General features: G+C 39.1%; 2 protein-coding genes across 12 annotated transcripts; one reads left to right on the top strand and one right to left on the bottom strand.

The window, feature by feature from the left end:
• The first annotated feature begins 377 nt into the window (after positions 1-377).
• Positions 378-10,937, top strand: LOC103707814 (aspartokinase 2, chloroplastic-like). 2 transcript variants are annotated; one of them, XM_008792478.4, is made up of 14 exons: positions 378-585; positions 872-1,322; positions 1,414-1,496; positions 1,601-1,641; positions 5,768-5,922; positions 7,566-7,715; positions 7,809-7,904; positions 8,020-8,136; positions 9,115-9,234; positions 9,333-9,425; positions 9,524-9,646; positions 10,055-10,171; positions 10,366-10,428; positions 10,565-10,937. In XM_008792478.4, exons 2-14 carry the CDS (start codon positions 921-923, stop codon positions 10,712-10,714), a joined length of 1,710 nt encoding a protein of 569 aa, XP_008790700.2. In that variant the 5' UTR covers positions 378-585; positions 872-920; the 3' UTR covers positions 10,715-10,937. The 2 variants fall into 2 exon arrangements, 1 of the variants encoding a protein (XP_008790700.2); XR_015971054.1 differs by having other exon boundaries at positions 456-585; positions 9,925-10,171.
• A 5,106-nt stretch (positions 10,938-16,043) lies between these two features.
• On the bottom strand, positions 16,044-22,578 carry LOC103707813 (auxin response factor 2A-like). 10 transcript variants are annotated; one of them, XM_088706590.2, is made up of 16 exons: positions 22,136-22,568; positions 21,925-22,037; positions 21,671-21,766; positions 21,517-21,573; positions 21,226-21,381; positions 21,018-21,102; positions 20,448-20,538; positions 20,206-20,370; positions 19,900-20,019; positions 19,705-19,780; positions 19,457-19,625; positions 18,633-19,345; positions 18,333-18,557; positions 17,598-17,788; positions 17,281-17,473; positions 16,044-16,495 (listed from the first exon to the last, which is right to left on the bottom strand). In XM_088706590.2, exons 1-15 carry the CDS (start codon positions 22,260-22,262, stop codon positions 17,302-17,304), a joined length of 2,556 nt encoding a protein of 851 aa, XP_088562716.2. In that variant the 5' UTR covers positions 22,263-22,568; the 3' UTR covers positions 16,044-16,495; positions 17,281-17,301. The 10 variants fall into 10 exon arrangements, with proteins under 10 accessions (XP_088562716.2, XP_008790699.3, XP_088562715.2 ...); XM_008792477.6 differs by having other exon boundaries at positions 17,276-17,473; XM_088706589.2 differs by having other exon boundaries at positions 17,276-17,473; positions 22,109-22,434.
• Positions 22,579-24,186: the final 1,608 nt, after the last annotated feature.

Here is a 24,186-nt window from a genome sequence, read left to right on the forward strand (position 1 = left end):
TTTTTTTTAATGATAGGGTTGCTTATATGAGCCTGTTAGCTTTGATCTATTAATACTTTGCTAATTTTTTTTTTTTTCCTTTTAGAGTTCTAGATCTCCTTTTAATAGAGATACAATTGAGGTCAAGCCAATATCATCTTTGGAGCCTTGGAAAGCCGACTCGGACCAGACCTAACCGGTCCAACCTCGGATCCATCAGCCTATACACGGTCGGTAGAAGCTGCTTCGGTCTCGTTCCATTCCACGCCATAAACGTGCACGACGGGCAGCATCTACATCATCCGGGCGGACCCCGCATAGAGATTCCATTGAACACCAAACACGTTTCGTTCTGCTCACTCGCGGATAAACGTACCGGCACTTCCCCTCGCACCCGCAGCGCGCCGCGGCCTACCGGTCCCCGTCAAGGTTAAATCTGGGCCGTCCATTCGGACAAATTTTTTTTTTTCCCCGAGCCCGCTATTTATCGTTCTCGATCGGAGCTCTCTGGCTCCTCGCTTGAGCGGGAGGAGGAATAAACGAAGAAGAAGAGAACTTAGAGGAAAACCCTAGCCCTCTCTCTCTCTTCTTGATTTCGGTTTCCAGGTACGGTTCCATGGCGCTTCCTCTGTTTGGATCTTCTCTGTTCTTGGTTTCCATGTAGGTTTTGGCTTTCGTCGCTGAATTCTTGGATTTTATGGGAGTGGGTTTTTTTTCCAGTTTTTTTGATTATTTATTCGATTTTTTCTTGATTTTTCTGGCAAGAGTCAGCATTTTTTTTTTAAAAAAATTTAGATCGGTGTGATTGGCTGTTCTTGTTCTCTGTTAGATTTTTGAGAAAGTAATTTGCAATCGATGAGGTTTAGTTTGACTAACGCTAGTGTTCGTGTAGGGCCTGTGGACAAAAGTGCTGCTTTGTTTCTTTTTTTTTTTTTTGAAATATGGCGGTAGCTCTCCAGTGTGGAGCTCGAGCTTATTGTTCTGGAGTTATGAGGGATTCGTGGAGCTCGTTTGCTTCCTTGTCGAGCTTTCGGAGTAGGCGTGGGTTGGAGTCGTCTGTGAGGTTGGTTTGTGGAAAGAGGGAGAGGAGCGGCGGGTGGAGGGGAGGCTTGAAGATGCGTTGCCAGAGAGGAGCGTCTGCTATTGTGGAGAAGGATGGGTTGGTGAGGGAGGGTGCTGATGGAAATGCTGCGCAGCTGAGCATCGTGATGAAGTTTGGAGGGTCGTCGGTGGCGTCGGCTGACAGGATGAGGGAGGTTGCGAACCTCATTCTTCGCTTTCCCGAAGAAAGGCCTGTGATTGTTCTATCTGCAATGGGGAAGACAACGAACAACCTTCTGCTGGTATTAATGCATTTCTCCTTACAATGAGTTTATCGGCCTTCTGTTTTATGCTTAGTTCATGAAAGGATAATCTGATGCCTGTTAAAATTAGGCTGGGGAAAAAGCGGTCTGCTGTGGAGTATCTAATGTGTCTGACCTTGAAGAGTTGAGCTTTATAAAAGAGTTGCATCTTAAGTATGTTATTTTTACTTATTTCTTTTTTTATTCCTATTATGTTAATGTTTCAGATTGTTTTTGAGCTGTCTTTTGATGAATCTTGTTTTATGTTTTGCTTTCAGGACAATTAATGAGCTTGGAATTGAAAGCTCTATCATTTCGGGTGGGTCTCTGTCATCTATTTATGCTTGTTTATTGATTTTTTGTTTAATCAGGATAGTCGTGCTGCTTAGTCTTAGATTGGATCTTTAGTTATTTCTGTGGGTTATATGATTGAATTAGTGCCTGTAGCATTTGTTAGAAGTGTAACACTGGTAATTGCTACAACGTGGATCTTTATAAGTACCATGACCTCTCTGAACACACAATTCTCTGGCATATGTGTTCTGGGGTACTTGATGTTGATCCTGTTGATGTATGTGTTGAGGTAGGGGTCATGTTCGCAGGCTTATCATAACAGATTATTTGGTGAAATTGAGGGATCATTTTGTAACTATAAATGATTATGCACTGCCCTTTTTTCATACATCTAAAATAAGCCGGATAGATGGTAAAATTTGTTAAACTACCGAAGGTGGACAGGAGGATTGCACTAGTTTAATAAACATGAAAATTTGACACCTAGGCTTGCTCGTTAGAATGATAACTTTCAATCCATTGTGTTAAAGCAAAGTTTACTGACGCTTCTTACAAGTGTTGGGGATTTTATATCACTTGGATTCCTACTAACTTGATGCTTTAAAATGGTGTTCTCTTGATAGGTTAATCACTTAATTTTTGACTCATAATAATTTATGAGAAAAATTCCTTTATCAATAGCTCATGAAATTTTTAAATATTATAGAAATCTAAACTGCACTCTTGATAATATGATGGATTTTTAAAGATGCTGTTAAATTATGACATGAAGAATAAACGAGGGATGAAATACCTAAGGTCCACAAAAATATCAATGGACATGTATATGTAGACCATTTCATGCAATACTTATGGCTAAAGAACAGGTATACAAAATTCTTAAGCATACACTTATGATAAAGACTTTAGGGATGCAAATGGGGAATCACAAGAAAACATGACCAGGTAGAACTTAAGCCTGAACAAGCACGTACTTGAGGTCATGCCTTAAAAAACTTAGAGTTGTATAAAATATTACTTGAGCTTAAATGTGGTACGGTTTTAAGGTTGAACCATCAAAAACTCATATGTTGTATGAATTTTTCAAGAAGATTTTTAGATAGGTCTAAGTCTAAATGTGGTAGAGTCTATAGCCTTAAGGCCCTTTGAAGAATCTAAATGTGTGATGGGTCCCTTAAGGAATGTACTTGTGGTTACTCAAAGCCTTAATGTGGACATTAATCACTAGAAATATAATTTTTTGATGGGTCCTCAAATGAGCACATGCACATGCATATGCTCTCGCACATATATGTGGTCCATAAATCTTAATATCATATGGATTTAAGGCTAGGTCCTTAAGAACTATGCATAAATTAAAAAATACCATGTAAAATTTAGTGATTTAAGTCTGATGGGTATAAATTTAAATTTAGAAGCCTAAGGAATTCAAATGTGGCGGTCCAAAATAAACATGTTTATGTGATCCAACAGAATGAATGCTTACAGGTTTGAGATTATTGTTTCAAATAAATGAAATTTTTATTTAAAGCCTTAACAATTTTATAACTGGACCCAGAGCCGAAATTTGGATGGACTTCAAGTTGAGGGCAGTGCCTTATGGAAAACGAAAATGGTATATATCCCTTAGGAACATGTAAATATGTATGAATGGGATTTGTCCTTTACTAGTTAGAAAAAAGAAAGATGACATGTACTTAAGAAGGAAATATTGGAACATAAATGTTGTACAGGTACAGCCATATATGTGTGCCTATGCCTAAATAAGGTATAGGCCTATGCCTAAATAAGGTATAGGCTTAAGGTCAGTATTTCTCAAAGTTCCAAATATTATTTGGATCACTAAAGAAACAAAGTTCCAAATATTATTTGGATCCCAAAGTAGTAGTATCTCAACTCAAGGAATAGCTTTCCCGCAAGAGGAAAGAGCATCTATCTACACAGTTAGCTGCCCCTACTTTGGGATATTGCCTTAGCTAGGTTGGCTCCTAGGCTAAAGCAACTGTACAACAGGCGATGTTATCAGCGATGCCTCACAGCATGGAATGTTATTTCTTCTTCGGTACTAGCTTTTCTACAGAATTCGTACATTCAAAAGTACAAGTTGTATCTTCCATAAGAAGATAAAGCCCAAAGGGAAAGGCGAAACCGAAAACCTCCTCAACTTAAGAAGTATCAATACGCGCTTAAAGCATTTCGGCGCCAAATCTTTCTATGGATTGCTTCTTTCGCCTCTTTCGCCGTCAAAGTGCCTATGGTACCAGTTCATATTTGGTTACCCGAAGCCCATGTAGAGGCACCTACGGCTGGATCCGTCATCTTGGCAGGAATTCCTTCAAAATTGGGAACCCACGGGTTTTTAAGACTTGAAAACTAACCATTGAACAAACCTAAGGTTAGTAATGCTTTAGAACCTAAATACTGCATCTATCTCCTAAAGAACCATGTATACAAGGCCTTGTATTCATAATTTAATACAGACAAGGTAAGGACCTTTAAAGAAACCAAATATGGTATGGATCCTATAGTCAACTAGTATATGAGAACCATATAAACTCTAAAGTGCTGCAAACTTTGAAAATGTGATAATATGTGATCTGAAACTTAATGAGTTAATAAAATAAGTGGTGTACGTTATCCTTCTCTTCGGACTTTACTTTGAAAAATTAGGCTTGTGATGTCTTTTCTTAATCTAACCAGTTTCATAGTACAATATTTAGCAGAATTAGTTAAGTCGCTCTTGTTTTTGTCTATATCAAGTATAACAGCTAGCAGAATCAATCATTTCATTCTTTTTGTCGATATCGGACTTATGAGCAAGGAATTATCTATGTCGGACCTAGGGACACACTTTTGGCTTGGGTTATGGGCCTCTTTAGTTGTGAGCTAATTTGGCAACTTATTGGGCTTCTGAAGTCAGAAAGCTATTTTGGCTATATGAGGCACACATTGGAAACTATTGTGGTTTGAGGGCTCTAAGTTAGTTAGATTGGACTTCAAGAATCCACTTTTGGCAATATTGATTTTGAGGACCGCGTGCTTAGCCATACTAATGTTTTTTGACTTGCATGATCAATATGTAATCTTTTAAGCTAATGAGCTCTATATGGCTTTTTGGAGTCAGCGTTGAATTACATGGATTATGATTTGTTAACTTTGGTTTGTTTTAGTTAGCATCTAGACTAAGGCTAGAAGGCTTAGCTATTGTAGAGGATCTAGACTGTTGTTGAACTAGTAAAACTTTTCAAAGGTTCTTGAGAAAGCCATGGAAGACTTCAGCAAAGGAGGATTTAGCCTTGTATTCAAAAAGTTGTTCGAGTTGTCTAATCTATAAAGAACTTAACCTTGTCTTTAGGGATCCATATAGGTTAAATGAGTACTAGTTATGCTGTATAGAAAGTTCAGAGTTCTTTAAGGGAGAACTTCGCTTCATGCTTAGAAAGCCATGGAAGGGTTTGGTGATTAAGGGTTCGGCTCTCTCATCAAGGAGCATAGATTTTACATACCGAGAGAATCAAGGTTTGCCATCTCGATACTAGACTTCATACTAGTACCATCCTATTATAGCATCGTACTAGTACCAGACTTCGTACTGGTATGGTATCCAGTTTGATAAACTAAGTGTTGATATACCCTCCATACTGCATACTGGTTTGGTAGTGATACGGCATGGTACGGTCGGTATGGTTGCTATGCATCAAAGCAGGCTGTTCTGGCTCCTATTAATCTCTTCAAGGCCATTTGAGCCATATAAGGGATCAGTTCACCCGATAATTAAATGGTGCTGACCTATATGGTTATTGTTGTGGATGTAGGAACATCAGATCTGCCACAGATAATTAATTTAATTTCATGTATGCTAATCTTGTGATGAACTACCGTTAAACTTTGCCTTATTGACAGTTTTTCACACTTTGATCATTATTTTCTTATTAAATGTTAAAATTCACAAAATAGATCATTTAGATTGCTCAACTGTGTGTAGCTTGGCCTCTTCTATTGATATTGATGTGTTCAATCATGGGATTTGTAAGCTGTCTAATGTATTATCTTTTCACCATCCACTTAGTCTTTTGTCTATTTAGTAGGTACCCATGTGATCATTGAGTGGTCACTCTATGCTTGTTGCTTTGTGCTTTGCAATTTTGCAGGTCTGTTGGATGAACTGGAGCAACTTTTGAAAGGCATTGCCATGATGAAAGAACTGACACCTCGTACAAGGGACTATCTGGTTTCATTTGGAGAATGCATGTCTACAAGGATTTTTGCAGCATATTTGAACAAAATGGGCACTAAAGCACGTCAGGTACTTTTGATTGCATCCTTCATGTTAGTGGAATGTAAAATGTTTATAGAACCAACATAACATAGTGACTTATGCATATTGCAAATATCAGGATGTATTGGTTGCTGAGTATGCAGATTAGCTTTTCCTGCCATTGCAAATTCTGTATTATAGAGAAATAACAGAATTAATATAAAAATTGTACCTTATGGGTCTTATGTATGTTGGGCTTTTTTAACTTGTACTTTAGAAACTGATGTCTATCCAATGAATTTTCACGTTCTTTGACATACTGTTACTCATCTATAGTGCTTTGAGTAGCATGCAATCAGCCTATGATATTTCATGTTGACTGTCTTAAAAAGTTGTGTGCAAATATTGTTGTAAAATCACTGCTTAAATTGAATTTCCAGACCACTTTGTATTTGCTATTGCATATATGTATAATGGACACTTGCTTATTGGATGTTAAGTCTCTCCCTGATGCTAGTTGATTGTCTTCTCAATAATGAGAATGGTATAAGATTGTTCTTCTGTGCAGAGAACTTTTTACCTGCGAATGAAGCATAAGGTATTAGAATCTCCCAGTATCTTCTAATACCATCTTTTTTAAGTATGTGAAATAAGAAAGGAAGCTGGAGGACAAATATTATGAGATGTTTAATTGGTCCGTGTAGAAGTTTATGTGATAGTTACTACCGTTTTAAAGGTGGCTGCTTTGATTTCTAGCTGTCCTTGCTGTCTTTCATTGCTCCTAAAAATTAGCATCTGCCACACTCTTTACTTTGATCTGAAAGTCTTCCATTTTTCATATATAAAAAAGGAAGCATTAAATATCATGTCAAGGCTGTGAAGACTGGCCATAAGAATTGCTATGAAGTTTTGAGTTATTTGTTTAATTTTGAAGTTGTCAGTTGAGTAGTTAAGCAATTATTTATTCTTAACTGTTTAGATACCGATCTAGTTATGTGAATTGAAAATTTAGTCTGTGTATCTGTACACATGCATGCACACACACACACACACATTTAAGGATGCTTAAACTATAGAAGTGATCTCTTGCTGTCTATATCAAAGTCCTTCATGTATTCTGACAATCAGCAACCTAATCTAGTTGCTTGGAGAACAAATGTCTTCTCTTTAATAGCCTCATTTGTGAATTCTGGACACATTCCTTCTCTCTATTTCTTCTGCTTAGTCTTATTTTTGACATTCAATACCTATATATCTCCTTTTTCTCTCCTTTTAATCCTAGTGTTGTCGTAAAGTTTCTGTTGAGAAATAAATTTGAAAATACTTGAAATTTTTCTATTGTCTTTTCCTGAAAGGCCTTTTTTCAGATTCTATATAACCTTTTTATCTTCTTAACCATTTAGTAGACCATTGAAACACATAAACTTTTTAAAGTCTTTAAAACAGGAATGCTAATTATGGTGTACCATTGTTCATTTTTTTTTATTCTTATGCATTTTGGAATCTTTTAGTTGCAATTTTGATTGATGTAAAATTGTAATTTAGAAAATATGTTTCTCTTTTTTCCCCATTAACTCTTGCATGTTGGTGAGCTTCCATACAGTACTTAGTTGCTAGCTTCCATACAATATTGAGCTGCTATTTGAGTCTTGAAATAAGAGCTAATCATGCGGTTGCCAAATCTTTTGCAGTATGATGCATTTGATATTGGTATTATAACCACAGATGACTTTACAAATGCCGATATCTTGGAGGCAACTTATCCCGCCGTTGCAAAGAGATTACATGGAGATTGGATTGATGATCCTGCAATTCCAATTGTTACTGGCTTTCTTGGAAAGGTCTATAGCATTCAATATCATTTTCTTTTATAAGGCTAATATAAACTTATTTTAATTAACTGGAGTTAAATTTTTGGTATATACCAATTGCAGGGTTGGAAATCCTGTGCTGTCACTACGTTAGGCAGGGGTGGTAGTGACTTGACAGCTACCATCATTGGTAAAGCCTTGGGATTACGAGAAGTTCAGGTCAGTTTGAAAGTTAATTTCTAGCACGGTCACCATCCTTTTTTCTGTCGAGGCAACCTTTGATGCATCTTTGGTGCTTTTTAACATGCCACAGTTTGCTTTAAATTCGTAACAGGTTTGGAAGGATGTTGATGGAGTTTTGACATGTGATCCTAATATATATCCAAATGCGAAGCCTGTACCACATTTAACATTTGAAGAGGCTGCTGAACTTGCCTATTTTGGCGCACAGGTTCTCTCTCTCTCTCTCTCTCTCTCTCTCTCTCTCTCTGTGTGTGTGTGTGTGTGTGTGTGTGTGTGTGTGTGTATGTGAATGTGATTGTATTTTAGTTGCACTTGATGTTGATGTTCTGAAAGTCTTCAAGGTTTTGTTTAACTTACCTAAGATCTATTTCCAAGGATACAGAATTGCATTAATCTAACCTATTCTTTTTTTGAGAAATGATTAAAGAAATAGTTGCTTTTGATTTAACTGGTTCAACATAGTTAACAACATTTCCTATATGTGCATCCTACTTGAAACCTAATTGTCATTTCTCTGTCTTCTTGGTCATGATATAACTTTCAAATTTGTCACTGAAGAACTAATGTCTGAGAGGATGTGGAAAAAAATTTAGGGTCACCATTTATGGGTTTCTTGATGGTTATAATATGGATTTAGATAGAATTTCTTTATTCAAATGAAATGTGAATTAAACTCTGAAAATAATGAGATGGGCCCTTGTCCATTAATTTACTGAGTCTGGTCTGTCAGGCTTGCCTAATATTCTGTAAAAGATTAATTCCCATGTTAAAAGATGTACTTGTAGAATTTCATTACCATTTAGGCTGCATTTTAATGATTTTTTTTGTAATACGAGCCCCATGTAAGAAACGGTTTGTTTTACCATTGTTTAGCTTTGAGAGAGAGAGAGAGAGAGAGAGAGAGAGAGAGAGTTTTTTTTTGTATGGTTTCAAATCCCGATGGGATGTCCCATGGGATGCTGGGACAGGAACTGGCCCAAGCGTCGGGATGGGACATTCTGCCATCATCCTAGAGCCCCGATTGGTGTGTCTTGAGACATCTTCTGTCCCAAGTGTCGGGATGGGGCGGGATGGCAATGCGTCCCATTCCACGGAAACACCAGGATGACCCCATCCCACAAGAATTTAAAAGCTTGGTTTCTCTTTCTTTGTCAATGTTTTTGATATATCTATCCATTATCTGTAGGTTTTGCATCCCCAATCAATGCGACCTGCTAGAGAAAGTGATATACCAGTTAGGGTCAAGAATTCATACAACCCTCAAGCTCCTGGTACTGTCATCACTAAAGCAAGAGATATGAGCAAGGTTTGTAGCAGCATATCTTTATTTTGCTAATTTTCTCAGAAATTTATAATGTTAAATTAATTGGCTATTGACCTATTTATAGTAAATATATAGTTCAGGCTATACTTACCAGCATAGTTTTGAAATCCAATATCACAATGTTGGACATAGCGAGCACTCGAATGCTTGGCCAATATGGTTTTCTAGCAAAGGTAAGAGTTTTGCTTTCATCAGTTCAATATATTATAATACAATTTGGTTCTTTTGTAACCTACAATTTAAATTTTGTTCTTGTACTATTCAAGTACAGGTTTTTTCTATATTCGAAGACTTGGGTATCTCTGTTGATTGTGTGGCTACAAGTGAAGTCAGTATTTCTTTGACATTGGATCCATCGAAACTTTGGAACAGAGAACTAGTCCAGCAGGAAAGTGTAAGCATGAACTGAACCTGACATTCCCTTCAATTGTTCTTAAGAAACCTAAAACGCATTCATTTCGGTACTTCAAGAAAGACTATAAAATAAGATTTTTATTCATTATTTTTATACCTTACTAATGAACAAGCTGAATGTGCCGGCATGCTCTCATAGTTCCTTGATAACTTGCATGCTCTCATATGTGTTGCTTCAACTTTTCATTGTCATAGCAGCTATAAGATACCCCAGCATTGTCGACAAGAGTTAATAATATGCTTATTTTATTCCTCCAGTATCCTGATCATGTTGGATAAACCATTTCTAGAAAAAGAATGGTCGAGCACCTTGACATCAACAACCATTCGCTTCCGATCGGTTATGGCTGTTATTATCATCTAGTATATCTGAAACAATCTATTGCAGGAGCTGGATCATTTGGTCGAAGAGCTTGAGAAGATTGCTGTTGTTCATCTCCTTCAGCACAGATCAATAATTTCCCTCATTGGAAATGTGCAACGGTCCTCTTTGATACTAGAAAAGGTTTGATGCATATGTCTCCTTGGAGAGAAATGAAGGCTTCTTGCCCTTCATTGCTCCTCCTTTTCCGTCTACTATTCATTCCTCTATCCTTTCTTTGGAGGCGATGAAAATACATAGCTATTACTGTTGACACCAAAATAAAGTTCAAACCAATGCTCTCCATCCTTGTTGATCATGCGTTTGTATCATGTCAGGCATTTAACATACTACGGAAAAATAAAGTCAATGTCCAGATGATCTCTCAGGGGGCATCTAAGGTATCTCACGGAGACTTCCTTCGGTGATTCTTTATGACTTGGGGGATGCAAGCACTATGGTCATTTCTACATGCATGATGCAATCCAGTTTTGTTTGCTAATCCGATTCTACATGGTTCTTTTACTTCCACAACAGGTGAACATTTCCTTGGTAGTTCATGACAGTGAAGCGAAGCAGTGCATTAGAGCTCTACATTCAGCATTCTTCAAGGATGGTTTCCTGTCGTCGATGGGGGAGACCAATCTTTTCCAGAATGATTCTGCAGCTCTGCCGTCATCATGCTGAGGGTGTCCAAACCTTTTATCACCTGATAGATTACATACATACCACTGCCTTGCTTCTCTATATAGTTGGGACGTGTAAGGATTAGATTATTCCTTGTACCACCCCTGGAAATTCTCCAACCTTGCTAAACCATGATTTGGTGGGAGAAATGCTGGGTTTCGTGTTTAGCAGCAGGGAATAACTATTTTTTATTAGTTAAATCAAGAGGCATGATTTGTTTTTACCTCTTACACGCAGTGGTGCGTGCCTGACCAAGTTCACCGGAAGGAAGTACTGATGTGCATGTATGATACGTTTAATTAATTGCGTATAACTGAACAGTCCGAACATCAGTAGGCCTTTCTTGAGGCACCATGAAGCCGAGGTGACAGCCCTTGTGATCGCTGCACCATTAACAGTGTGAATTCTGATGAGCAGAAACTTCCTCGCTACGTTAGGATCCACTTAGATGCTGTTTATCCGGAAGAATATGCGCCTGGAATCATTACACCTAAAACTCACCTACCTTCATGCTTACCCTATGTATGATTAGATATGAAATATAACTTGAATGGACGCCTACACGCAAAAGGTTTTTCCAAGAGCCCGGTCAGAGAAGACTCAAATCATTGCCCAGTTAGAGACCAAAAAGAATGCGCAACGTTGCCGGCAGCCAAGTGGCCATTTCTATCACACGTGCCACAATTATATAAAGGCTCGCTGCGTTCTCCCCCAGAAAAAAGAAATATTCTCGGTCAAGGCACTTTCAGTGGACAGCATTCTCTTTTTTTTTTTTTGTGGTGAAAAAAGCGGACGTGGGAGCCCCCACCCCTGAGCTTCCTCAAGGTCAACTTCGATGGGTCGGTTCTGGATGGCGGCACGCGGGGCGGTGCTGGCTTTGTCATACGGGGCCCACACTCCAGGGTAGTGGCCGCAGGTGGGTGTCAGTTGTTTGATACATCGGTGCCAGGAGCAGAGTTGCACGCCGCCTGGGCAGGCCTTCGACATGCGAGGGCAGTACTGCGAGCCAGCTCGATTATTTTGGAGGGAGACTCGGCCACTGTTGTCCGATGGATTCAGAGGGGATTGGGGGGTGAGACCATAGACCACCCCCCTGATTCGCGATATTGTGATGATGAGTCAGGGAGGGGCCATTTTGGCCAAACATGTATTCAGGGAGGCCAATGGGGCAGCCGATTGGGTGGCTGGCCATGTGGCCCACCACTCGGGGTATGCCCTCTGGGCAGGGGAGGCGGAGTTGCCATTGGCACTCCGTGAGGTCTTGTATTTTGACTTTATTGGGTGTATTCGTACCCGCACTGTATGAAGCACCCGTTTTCAGCAAAAAAAAAAAAAAAAAAAAAGCGGACGTGATTGAAACCACATCACTCAAAAAGGTTTGACCGCAGGATTTTTGAACAAGGCTTCAAGCTCAGCCAACAACAGATAAATTACCGTCTGCGTTTTTTTTTTTTTGAATGAGATTGGGAGGGGTTCTAACTCCACCCTCTATTATATGCCCATCCTCTCTCCAGTCACCACCAAGACCAAAGCTCAGGTCCCTGAATCTAGGGGTCTTTACCCTCCGGAATCAAAGCCCCAGCGGGAACAAGGTAGGCGACGTACATACTCTGTTCTAGTATCATTGTTCTGGATTATTTATGCAACAAAAAGACAAAAAAAGATATTAACTTGGGGCCACTTTGGACGGGGATTAGACTATCCGGGGACAACTCCGTACTCTGAGAAAAAAAACTGAAGTAATAAATAAAAAGGGATTAAGATGTACAGGAGGTTATCAAAAATTTAGGGGCAAGACAAATTTTTTTCTAACAAAATGCAACATCTGAGAATAATGGAACGCACATTCCGTACAATCTCTCCATGTAATTGTTTTTCGTCTAAACTTCTAAAATGGAGGGGCACGAACGGATAGAAATGCCAGATAAAATAATGTGACATCCAAACAGACTTCAATTCCCATTTTAATAATGATCAATGACCCAGGGAAATGAAGTAGAATCCAGCTAAACCCTCTATGCATTGCCTCAAATCTCCGCATAGATGCTGCAGTCTTCCCATGTGAATTTAACTCTCTCCTCGAAATCTCATCGCCTTTATGACCGAAAAATTATTAGGTAGGCCGAGCCCACCATGGACTTAAGATGAATTTTGTTCTAGGGGCGTCCGAATTTAATCTCATATCGACCGGATAGCGGAAAGGTCCTGTGCCTTATAATGGGGGGCTCAAAGCCTTTTCTCGGAAGGCGCCCTCTTCGGAGGGACAAAACCGTGCGGGGTGGCTCCTATTGCGAGTTTAGCGCCAGATGCGGTCTACGATCCCCAAAGCGGACAATACCTTCTGAGGAACACAGCTCGCTTTTCTTGCTCGACTCGGTGTGGGACTGTGCTGTTGACCGGGTCAGCCCGGCAACAAATGGCGCGCCAGGAAGGAGCCCCGACCGGCACAGGACCTTCCCGCTAAGAGGGTTGTGTTCTAGGGGCTTCCAAATTTAGTCCCATATCGACCGAGTAGTGGAAAGATCTGTGCCTTATAATGGGGGGCTCAAAGCCTTTCCTCGGAAGGCGCCTTTTGTGGGGCAAAACCGTGAGGGGTGGCTCCCACCGCGAGCTTAGCGCCAGGTGCGGTCTACAATCTCCAAAACGAACAATACCTTCTGAGGGACACAACTCGCTTTTCCTGCTCGGCTTGGTGTAGGACTGTGATGTTGACCGGGTCAGCCCAGCAACAAATTTAATCCTATTTTTCTCCTCTTTATTTTTTTTGTATGATAGCGACAAGACCTAGGATGAATTCATCCTAGATCCACGGTGGACCTGGGTAGGTCCACCTAATAATTTCTCATTTAGCACCACAGTTAGGCACAGTCTTTTTTTGTCTCCTCCTTTTTTATTATTTTCTTTAAAGGAAAAGGAAGACAAATTCATCTAAAATAGAAATCCAAGCCTAATATTGGATAATTCCCAAGTTTTGAACACAAACCTCCCCAACTTGAAGATCTGAATAACTGGCTAATTGTATTTTACTCCGCATCCACATTATCTAGAGAACCACAAACAAGGGGGGGAAAAAGCACAAAACAAAAAGGCAAAAAGGAGGCAGTGAAATTGCCAAGTAGCAGCAGTTCAAGGTTTGGTCAGGCCCGATGTCAGAGACAGACTCAGAGACTCCAAATATGAAATGGCTCAAAATTTCAAACACAAACAGACAAGCATTTATTATTGGTGGGAGGGACCCAGCAGTCCCCGTCCCAAAAGCGAATGCATAAAAGCCAAGCTTCAACCGGCTTTATCAGATGGGATACTCGGATTATATTGGGTGATTCCTACCTTTAGAAAGCAGGCCCCCCAATAACCTGGCAGACATTATATTAAGTTATTAACTCAGAAAGGTTCGTACCAATCTTTATTCAATAGTTATCATTGTAGGGACCCCTCCAGCACCTCCCACCCTATTTTCAGAGGTCCACCATCAAGAATGTATGGTCACCAGCTCTGAATTCTGGTCCAAAGATAGATAAAGCATAGTGGTAGGAAAAGGTTCAGAAGACTAATGAAACCCAAAGGGAGCAAAGTCATATGCTTGATGGCTTGCATTTTGATGCTAAAACCAACAACAACAACAAAAAAAGAGCAGCTTTTCACAACCATATAAGAAAAGGAGGACCACTGAACCTATGCCTTAAAACTGCCCTATCACGAGGGACCCTCAAAATTCCTGCCCTCCACCATCTACAATCATGTTGAGATGTTTCCCCTATCATATAGAGTATGAAAAGGTCATTGTTAAAACAGAACTAACAACATGCCCATGGGCAATGAATGATAGAGTTGGGTATTCACATTTACCTTTTCATGGACTTTAACCATGTTTTGAAACTTACCAAAAAATAGGCTTGGATCAGATCAGATAGAACATTCTTGATGAGTCGGATTAGCCAAAACTTGTCTGATTTGAGTCTAGATTGCACAAGTTCTTGCTGGATCGGACGAGCCATTTGGTTTGGTAAATCAGTACAACTTCACTTACAGAATTAAAACTTTAATATGTTGCATTTTTTCAGTATTATGTCTATCTAAGAGCTTTGGACAAAGAATGAAACAAACAGTAAGTCTTTCCACTTGCAGCTGCTCATGACATTTGGATTATTTGCCCATAAAAGTTATAAGGTAACACAATAATCATTATGTTATAAATAAATAAATGGTGGAGAAAATATAGTACCGATTGCCCTCAATTTAGAATGATTTCAATCAGATTTTAGTAAAACATGCGCTACAACTGGCTATTAGCAAATCTGGAGCGACTTCAACTAAAGACATACAAATATTTGAATTTGCTTAGTGCAAAAAGCAATAAATGACGTAGTTTTTGTTCATTATGACAAGCTTTCAGAAAGAAGCAATAAAGAACTACATTTGATAATCCTAAAAGTTCTTAATGATAAATTATTAAAAAATTCCAGTTGACGATTGCACAGTGGAGCCTTAGAAAAGGATGATGAAGGTGATAAGACAATATTTAAATGATGAAGTTTATCTGTCCAATAATATAAATAAATTTCTATTATAGAAAGTTAATGGATAGGTGGTGCTGTTGGGGGGCGAGGGAGATGAAAACTCTTATTCAATGTACCATGCCAGCTAGTTCTAGTTAATATAACATTTGTTTAATATGAACCATTCCTCTTCTATCTATCTATCCATCTATAGGAAATGTTATGTTCAAATGGTAGGCTGCCAAACTAGCAGTTTATGAGCCTGGAGGACTTCACATGTATACCTTTGAACCATCTTTCTTATCACCGATTCCTCGACTTTTGGTGGTTAGAACCACTCTCTCAACTTGGAGGTTAAGGGTTTAAGGATTGATATGTTTCCATTGATACATTCCCAAGTCAAAACAGTTTACAACCTATCCACCTGCTGATTTGATTTGCCCAAGTTAATTTTTCCAGCATAACCAAACTGATCAGAAATCTTGACTTTAATCTCAAACACAGGTCATGCTCTGCCAAGCCGAAATTCTTTGTTCCCACCACCACCATTCTTGCGGTGTAACTTAGAAACCAACATACAACACCAAACCTACATGACAGCAAGAGGATAATGTGTTTGGCTGTTACAATGTGGGTGCATGGTGTATCTTTTATATCGAATCAGTTCATATACTCTTCCATTGACTATTTCCCACTGCAAGTTCTAAAATCAAATTTAGCAAGAACACATTCTGCTGCCAAACAAAGCTCTGTGGCCAGGAAGACAAGGAACAACATTCAGAATAGAGGCCATGACAGGCAGATGTACCCAGAGACAACGAAATAACACGTTTTCTAATAGCTATATGTGCTTCTATATCACTACCAAATTTTTGAATCATAAGGAAAGTGTTAGAAGAAAGAGCTACATAAGGTGATTGCCACAAGGGCTCTGCAGTCTGAATTAAGGAAAAGAAACCATTAGGTTGACAGCATAAAATCAACAATGCGACAAGTGAAGGGAGATATCTACATGGCGGATCAGGAAAGAAGGGCTGCCACTTCTATCTTTTTGGACAGCACGATGTAGGCAAAAAACATATAGACAAACTTCAAGAGCGGAAATTACAACACATCCAAAAACTATATTAGATAAAGAAGGCTCCTACTATATTACACAAAGAAGGCTTCTAGCCTAAAATGGGACGGGGCTTACTGACGACATAAAGTAATTTGGCTAGACCGCACCAAAGAAAAAGCTTTCAAGGAATCCTTCTCTTTTCCTGACCTCCGCTTCAAAAACCTACAAAAAGCCAAAACAGATTGAAAAGCTGAGTCCTTTTCTGTTTGATTTCTTAAAGGAAAGATTCAAATAACAGAAAATCGGTCTCCATGTGCCCATTATTATCATCAGCCTAGACTTTGGCACATGCAATGCATATAAAAGATAGTATGCGTAACTGTGATCCATCAATCTGATTAAAGATCTTATTATTATTATTATTATTTAATGGATAAGTCCGAATTGGGGAGGTGCACTTCTTTTGATCCTCTCCCTCAGGGAAAAACTGAACTAAATGATGAATATTTATTTTTTGATGGCAGAAGGTATAACAGCAAGGAAACAGATAACTAACATGGAGCCTCATGAACAGTGTGGCATTCAGGAGTTTCAGTTTAACATTAAATTTTAGATATTAGATGTATGTAAAGAACAAAATCTTCTGAGAAGAATTTAAAGAAAAAAATGGATGCAAAAAAAAAAAAAAACTTGCTGGCAACAGCATCTCTACCTCAGTATCCAATTCATTACTTGCTTTAATTCTACAAACTTACAACAGAATCTTGAAACAGCCAAATTCAGCTAATATAATTTGAAACATATGCAACTGGAAAAATTGCATTTTTCTAATAACAAATAATGAATATACCAAAGTTTAACATCGCAACAGAATCATCGTGCATCTTTTTCAGAATGATCTAATCACCACTAAACATTCTATATTATATCAAAGGAAATGGACAAGATGAACAGTATAAAAGATGAAAAAAGAAAACGAAAAAGGAAAAAGATGCCACTCACCTTACCAATTCTAGGAGGTACCTGTATCAGTTCTCTGGGTTAGCTGTTGATGTACGCAAAGGGACTTTTCTTTCTTTTGCAGCTGTGTTTCCTCTTATAGGTATCCCTTCAAATCTAGGGTTCAGGGTTCCTGGTTTCATCTTCTGCACCTCCTCTCTTGTGTATATATAAATCTTGCAGACCATACTACAGAATTCTCTGCTTATGCAAGAACAACTCCAGTTAGCATTATGTACATGCATGCACAAGTCTTCATGTGACTTATTAAATGTGATCATGGCAAGTGATATAAATACAAACGTGAAACAGGCAGGATGCTTACAGCCAAGGGTCATCTCCAACAAGCATCATATCACCCTCATTATCAGTATATACAATAAGCCAATTATTGTTTGGAGCCATCAATTCGCCGTCAAATTCAAACATCTGATCTAACTCCGCAATCAGTTCATCATAGCCATTGAACTTTGTAAGGTCCACAGATCTTCCAAGCGCAATTCCTTGTTTGTGAACCTGGAATAAATAATCAATTGCCACTGTATTTGTTTAACCGACATTCTTAGACTGGCACAAAATAAGAAGGGAAACATTATGGCTCCTACGATATCAAGAGCTACATTTCTCAAATTTTGACAGATCCTTGATGCTTTTTTAAATGCTAAATCAAAGGATGAGGTGCAGACAATTGGCAAAATTATATTGATAAATAGGTTATAACAAATAATAAAAGAAAAGAACATAGCAAATGACACAAAAAGAACTAAAGAAAAGTGAAGAAAGTGGGAATTTTTTTGTAAGAAAAGAAAAAGGAGTGTTCTAATTGAGTAGAAAGAAAGCATAATAATCATCATTTCACAGGTTGTACATTTACATAAAAATGTATATCCACATTTTAGCAACAGTCTGTCACCAAAGTTGTCTGTCATTCATTACAAGACTAACACCAAGAAGCACATCAGCGAAACAAATGTTTGCAAATATAATATAATATAACATATATTAAGAAAATGATGATGCATGCATTCGTACGAATAAGGCGTAAATAAAAAGAGAGAACCTTTCTGCAGCTCCTACTCGAGCCACCTTGAAGCCTGCCCTGAACTTCCTTAGCAGTCTCTGGGCAATGCTGATGATGCATCACATGCTCAGTTGCTGCTGGAGCAGTGGTGACTGATTTTGTACCTTGGGGCAACTTAGAGTGATGATCAACTTCAAAGATCCGTAACTCATCTTGTGCTACTGTAGGTTGAGTATGTGACACAAAGTCATTGGTGGCATTTGTCTGAGGCATTAAATGTTCAGATTTCATTATATGGTCAGATTTCATCTGAGGCATGGAATGTTCAGATTTCATTACATCGTCAGATGGAGTGGGATTGCTGTTGAGATGAAAACCAAAGAGCTTGCAGTTGCCACTTTCTTTAGATCTTGTTATCTCATTCTGGGCTGCTTCCAAAGGTTGAGGTTTTCTCGCCCTCTTATGTGCAAAGTTTTCGTTTTGAAAAGTTGACTGTAGATGTACTTGCCAATTTGGAGGATTTTGCTCAATCATATGACCTTGCACTAGAGAAAAATCTTCCAACCCACCATATGTAGCATTTTCAGCTTTCTGATAAGGTAGCTCACCAGCATGTGTTGGCATCTTGAATGCTGACTCCATATTGAAGGTAGGCTTTGAAGGTATCAAAGAAAATGGGTCCAAAAGCAAGTTAAGATTGCCTCCCTGGTCTTGAAAATGGTTCTTCAAAGGATCTGTATGAGTTGAAATTTGTTCAAAAGATGGTTTAGCAAACCCACGCATGTCACTGAAAGGTCGAAACCCTGATCGCATGTCCTTGTAGGTAGGTTCATGCCCACTCATTTGCATCCAGTTGCCTGAACCCAACATTCTCTGAGAAGAAACATCATTTTTGTCTTCATCAAGAGATGATGGCCATGTGAGGGGCTTCTGAACAGTGTCTGAATCATTATTGTCACTTAAATTGTCTCTCAAGGCCATCTTTTCTTGGCCTTGCAGAATCCTTGGAACTCCATGAACTTGGGAAGGGTCCGCAGTGATTTTGATTGCACCTAAAAAAGTTAGTATGAAAAAATGCTATATCAATAATAAGATGATAGAATAATCATCTCGGAATCAGTTGTTACTATTCATTTCTTAAGATTCAATAATCATGTTGTTACCTTCTTTTGTAAGAACAGATGAATCAGGGGAGGAGGGCATGGCATTTGGTCGAGGCCTTTTAGTCTTTGGTGTTGGAAGGGGGTTCAATGGAGGAGTCAGAGCAGGTTCTAGGTTCCAAGGAGAAACTCTCTCCGGACGAGGAATGGATGATGTCTCATCCCACCGCACCTTAAATTCCAAACAAAAATATCCATATTAATGTGCTTAAGAATTCTGAGATAAGAAGAATATGATTTTTTTATATTACCTGGAGGCATCTCCATTTTGATCCAGGCCAGCTGCTGGAGTCCCCATCTCCTATGCCAACTATGGTGCCGGGAAACCTGTCAGGCAGAATTGTAGAAATTAGCTAAGAAATAAATGTTTGATGGGTGCATTAACTTCAAAGATATATCATTAGCTCGCCAGCATCAACTGCCATGGTACAAAAAAGTAATGATACCTCTGCTCTGGGGCCTCTTCACCTTCAAACCTCATCTTGAATCTCATCCCGATAGAGTAGTTGTTCTTGAGAGATTCCATGTATCGATCGTAAGGAACAATGAACTCAGATGGACTTGTCCTGTTTTGTTGGATTCAATCATCAGTTGATCCCAATGATAACAATGAGAAGGATAGTTTTAGAATAATTTAGATACATATAAATTACAACCATTACTAAAGCCCATTTTGTCATTCAAATATACTGTTTGTTTTCCATATCATAAGCAACATAACATACAAGGCAATTGAAGCATGCAGATCACACCTTGGTTTGTAATAAACAGTGAAGATGGTTCCAGTCGTTACAGCATGCCATGCTGTTGCAAGGACACCAAGGTGCATACTATGGCTAGATATGACTGATGATGGAACATTTGTTTGTTGTCTCATAGCCCGTCTCACTCCAACACGTAGTTCACCATGTTCTCCTCTATGAGCCATGCAAACAATTCAGTACCAATTCAGTAATAAGATGTTGGACATTCACAGGAGAGAAGGATAGCATACCTTAGAAAGATAAAAGCATCCCCAGCAACAAGCCTTTTAGAACTAACAAAGCCACTCCATCCGCTCTGAAGCAGATGTCTCCTTGGTTGACCTGACGTTATATGCACCTACCTCAGTCATGATTAAGTGAAAAAAATGCAACTAACAGATAAAATCCATAACAACATGCCAGTTTTAACAACAAGGAACATGACAAGGCTCTCCTTACATCACACAGCTCAACTCAGCCATTTATTAGCCCATGCAAAGCCAGCACTCAAACAGTGGGCATCCTTATTGTTACCATAAACGTGTTACCATAAAATTGCTATAGTGTCTCGACTCTTAACTTTTCAACAAAAGAAATATTCCTACATGAATCTCATAGGTGTCCTATCTCAGATATCATACACAGGCCACCACACCTAGACAATGGTTGATCCCTGAAATGTTGGAAAAAAATCTCTAGAAAAGCATTGGTAACACGTATATTCTATTCTGAAGCACCCCCTTCATTAAAAGGTAGTTTCTGAGACACTCCCATGCATTATATAGCCAAAATTTTAATGATGTAGTGACAACAGTAATTACCACGAAAGATGTGGCGGAATCGCCATTCAACCCCATGCAAATCCTTCGCCACCAGCTCCTGTGTTGGAGGTTGCAAACGCATATCCTAATGAAAACAGACAAAGAACACGACAAATGAAACAACCTTCCCAAATACCTAACAAAAAGAAGCGACTTACTCAGGAAACAACAAAAGTAAATGACTTCAGCAAAGGTTTCATAACCCCACCAATGGAGGGAGGCATTCGTCGGCGTGCCTCCTAAACACAGAGAACCCACCGTGGGTGCTTGTGTCAGATGCTGTCAAAGTCTTGCAGAAAGAGTGCACATGAGGCCTTGGTGGTGGAGACGGCAAATTCTCCTTCTCCAAAGCGTTCTCATCTTGCTGAGAAAAACGACATATAATACCAAAAAAAATTCAAAAGTACTCTCTTTCCGTAATTCCAGATCCTACCAAAAAAACACAAAAAAAACACAAAAGAAAAAAGAAGTATCAAGCATCAAGATGTCAAACTCTTACATTTGCCTCGGGGAGCAGCGTCACCTGAGCAAAGACCTCATCCGTCTCCTGCTCGGCCTGTCCAACACAATAGAGATAGTTCATCAAAGGAGCGACAAGAAATACCCGAGAAACCCTAATTCTTTTACAAAAAAGAGGGATGTAAAAAGCGTGCCTTCAGCTGGACGTTTATCACTCGGCAAAGGATTTTGGATGGCAGGTCATATATTTTCACCTGCTTGTCGGCCAACTGATTTGTAGAAGCCACCACCTGAATCCCCACATAAAATAATACTTCGAATTTAGAGTAGAAGGAGACAAATCCACGCAAATCGAATCACAGGAATTCTTAGAGGATAAGAAGCGAAACCCTAAAATTCGAGACTTTAACTACAGAAATGAAAGAAATTGGAGAGGAAACGGAGTTACCTGCTCTATATGACCTTGAGGAAAGTAGAAGACCCTCTCCCCATTGCGAGGGATCGTCGCCAGAGGCCCAGCGCACGCAAACCAGAGCTCTGTATAAAGCGCTTCCTCCGCGTCTGAAACAGAGAAGAATAAGAATCAAACGAATCCACAAGCAAAAATCCCTACAAGAAGAGAAACCGGATACCCATCTCCGCCTGCTGCAGAGCTCTACCTCTCCTGGGAGCGGCGGAGGCCGGGGTCCTCGCGGCGTCGGCGCCAGACTCGCTGCATACGGAGGAGAAGCTTTCCCCCCTCCCATTACCGCCGTTTGCCCTCGTTGTCACCTCCGACGACGCCATATCACGGCCCCCACAGGAGATCTATCATCCACGCCCCAAAATCGATCGTTTCCAACGGTCAATCGCCTCCCGAACCTCTAATCCGACGAGATCAGAGAAGAGAGCAATCCCTAATTCAAATATTTGTCGCCGGAACTCCCCCGAAACCCTAGATATCGCTCCGATATCTCCTTCGAAGCCTCCGGATCTCTCTCTCTCTCATACCCCTTTCTTCCGAGCAAGACCGAGAGAAAGCGAGCGAGGAGACGAGACGCGGGGAGGGACCAAATGTTAACGACTTTTCGGACAGTGGTAGACTGCGGGGTCAGGGGAACCCAGAAGCCTCGAACCAGGAGTCGAAAGGTTTCTGGCGGCCGCCTCGAATGCGGTTCGGTTTTTTGGCTTCTAGACCGGGCGGTTCGGATCGGCCAGTGGTCGACCGCCCGGACTTTTAGACCGGACTTCGCGTTTTTTTCTTTCTAGTCCACTGGGGAGGGAGCAGGCAGGCGGCGCATTGTACTGGTGATGATAATAATAATTATAACATAATAATTATCCAAAGGTTGTAAACCCCAAGTGGCTCCCATTTTTTTATTGCACACTCATCTTCCTCAATGTTAAAAATATGTAAAGAGGAGTAAGATGAGTTTGATGTTTTTTTTTCCCCTTAAAAAAAAAAGGAAACCATTGGGCATTGACATTTGCTCTCTAACTTATTGCACGTCTCTTACTCTCTCTGTGTGCAGTCTCTTCCAAATAAAAAGGTTGATTTGTTGTTCCAAGTCTTATTATTGTGACAATAGGTTATATATGTTAGCCTTCGCTTCCCTATACGTATTGATAATGAAAATTTTAATTTTTTTCTAAGAAGTTTAAACTTTTTAAATGAAAGCTTTAATTGTTTTCGTTATGAAAATAGTTTAAATTTTTTAAAAAAACCGGTTATAGTCGTCCTACATTAAATATTTAACTACAAGTATATTTGTATTTATTGATCTTCGGTTGTTTAAGGTCCGGTTAAACTTTAGAAATGATGGGCTAGTGACCCTATGCATGCTTGCTTAGCTAGGTATATGTATGAATATGGCATGGTCAGGTTTTCTTTTCCCTATTCAAATATTTCGATCAATTTTATTTCTCATTTTCAATTTTTTTTAGATCTTTCTTGCTCTTCTTCTGCTGCAATTGAAGAAGCTCATTGGGTCCAACCTCCACACGCTCGTACTTCTGATAGGAGGCTTTGGGCTAAGATAGATTCATTATACCTTGGAGATGATCTCACTATGAGTCTATGCGAAGGGCTAAAATTCATTTTTTGGACAATATCTTCACATGTCTTCTTTCTATTAATTTTTGAAATCTTTTTATTATTAAACTTTGAAATTATTATTTTATGCACTTATCGTACGCCTTTCTTTTTATTTATTTTATTTTTTTTGCTATTAAACTTTAAAATTATTATTTTATGTAATTATTGGTAATTTCTAGAAACCATCATCTAACAGTTGGCATTAAGAACACAGTATTTGGTTCTTGAACTTGTGAAGAGCACTTTAATTTTGTTAGGTGCACACTCTTTTTCATTGGTCTTTTTTTATCCCTTACTCAAACATCACTTAGAGACTTTTTTAGACGCACTCTTTTTAGAGACTAGACAATGACCAAATATATATTGGAAGAGAGTTTGCTTAAATATGCGGTGTGTATTTTGAGAAAAAATACATTGCATGAATGTAAATTTCAACATACATCAAAATAAAATGAACAGTCTGATGCATTTGCAATTATGGGCAATGATTTTACTAAGGAAATACATATTTAAGATGTTACAAATTCCAGAAAGGCACAAGAATAATATATATATATATATATGTGTGTGTGTGTATTTATATATATAGAGAGAGAGGAGTGACATCTAAGTGTGTATCTTTGATAGAAAATGTGT

The sequence above is a fragment of the Phoenix dactylifera genome, chromosome 11 (genome assembly GCF_051530095.1).
Source record: "Phoenix dactylifera cultivar Ajwa chromosome 11, Ajwa_hap1_PhDact_Kaust_v1.1, whole genome shotgun sequence".
Classification (NCBI taxonomy): Eukaryota; Viridiplantae; Streptophyta; class Magnoliopsida; order Arecales; family Arecaceae; genus Phoenix; species Phoenix dactylifera.

Excerpts from the sequence above, each read along its gene's own strand:
- LOC103707814 (XM_008792478.4), top strand. The coding sequence starts at position 921 with ATGGCGGTAGCTCTCCAGTGTGGAGCTCGAGCTTATTGTTCTGGAGTT. Across the intron at positions 1,497-1,600 it reads ATAAAAGAGTTGCATCTTAA|GACAATTAATGAGCTTGGAA; the intron begins GTATGTTATTTT and ends TTTTGCTTTCAG. Across the intron at positions 10,172-10,365 it reads CCTCTTTGATACTAGAAAAG|GCATTTAACATACTACGGAA; the intron begins GTTTGATGCATA and ends GTATCATGTCAG.
- LOC103707813 (XM_088706586.2), bottom strand. The coding sequence starts at position 22,262 with ATGGCGTCGTCGGAGGTGACAACGAGGGCAAACGGCGGTAATGGGAGG. Across the intron at positions 21,103-21,225 it reads ACGAATGCCTCCCTCCATTG|GATATGCGTTTGCAACCTCC; the intron begins GTGGGGTTATGA and ends TGTTTTCATTAG. Across the intron at positions 17,474-17,597 it reads GTTGGAGATGACCCTTGGCT|AGAATTCTGTAGTATGGTCT; the intron begins GTAAGCATCCTG and ends TTGCATAAGCAG.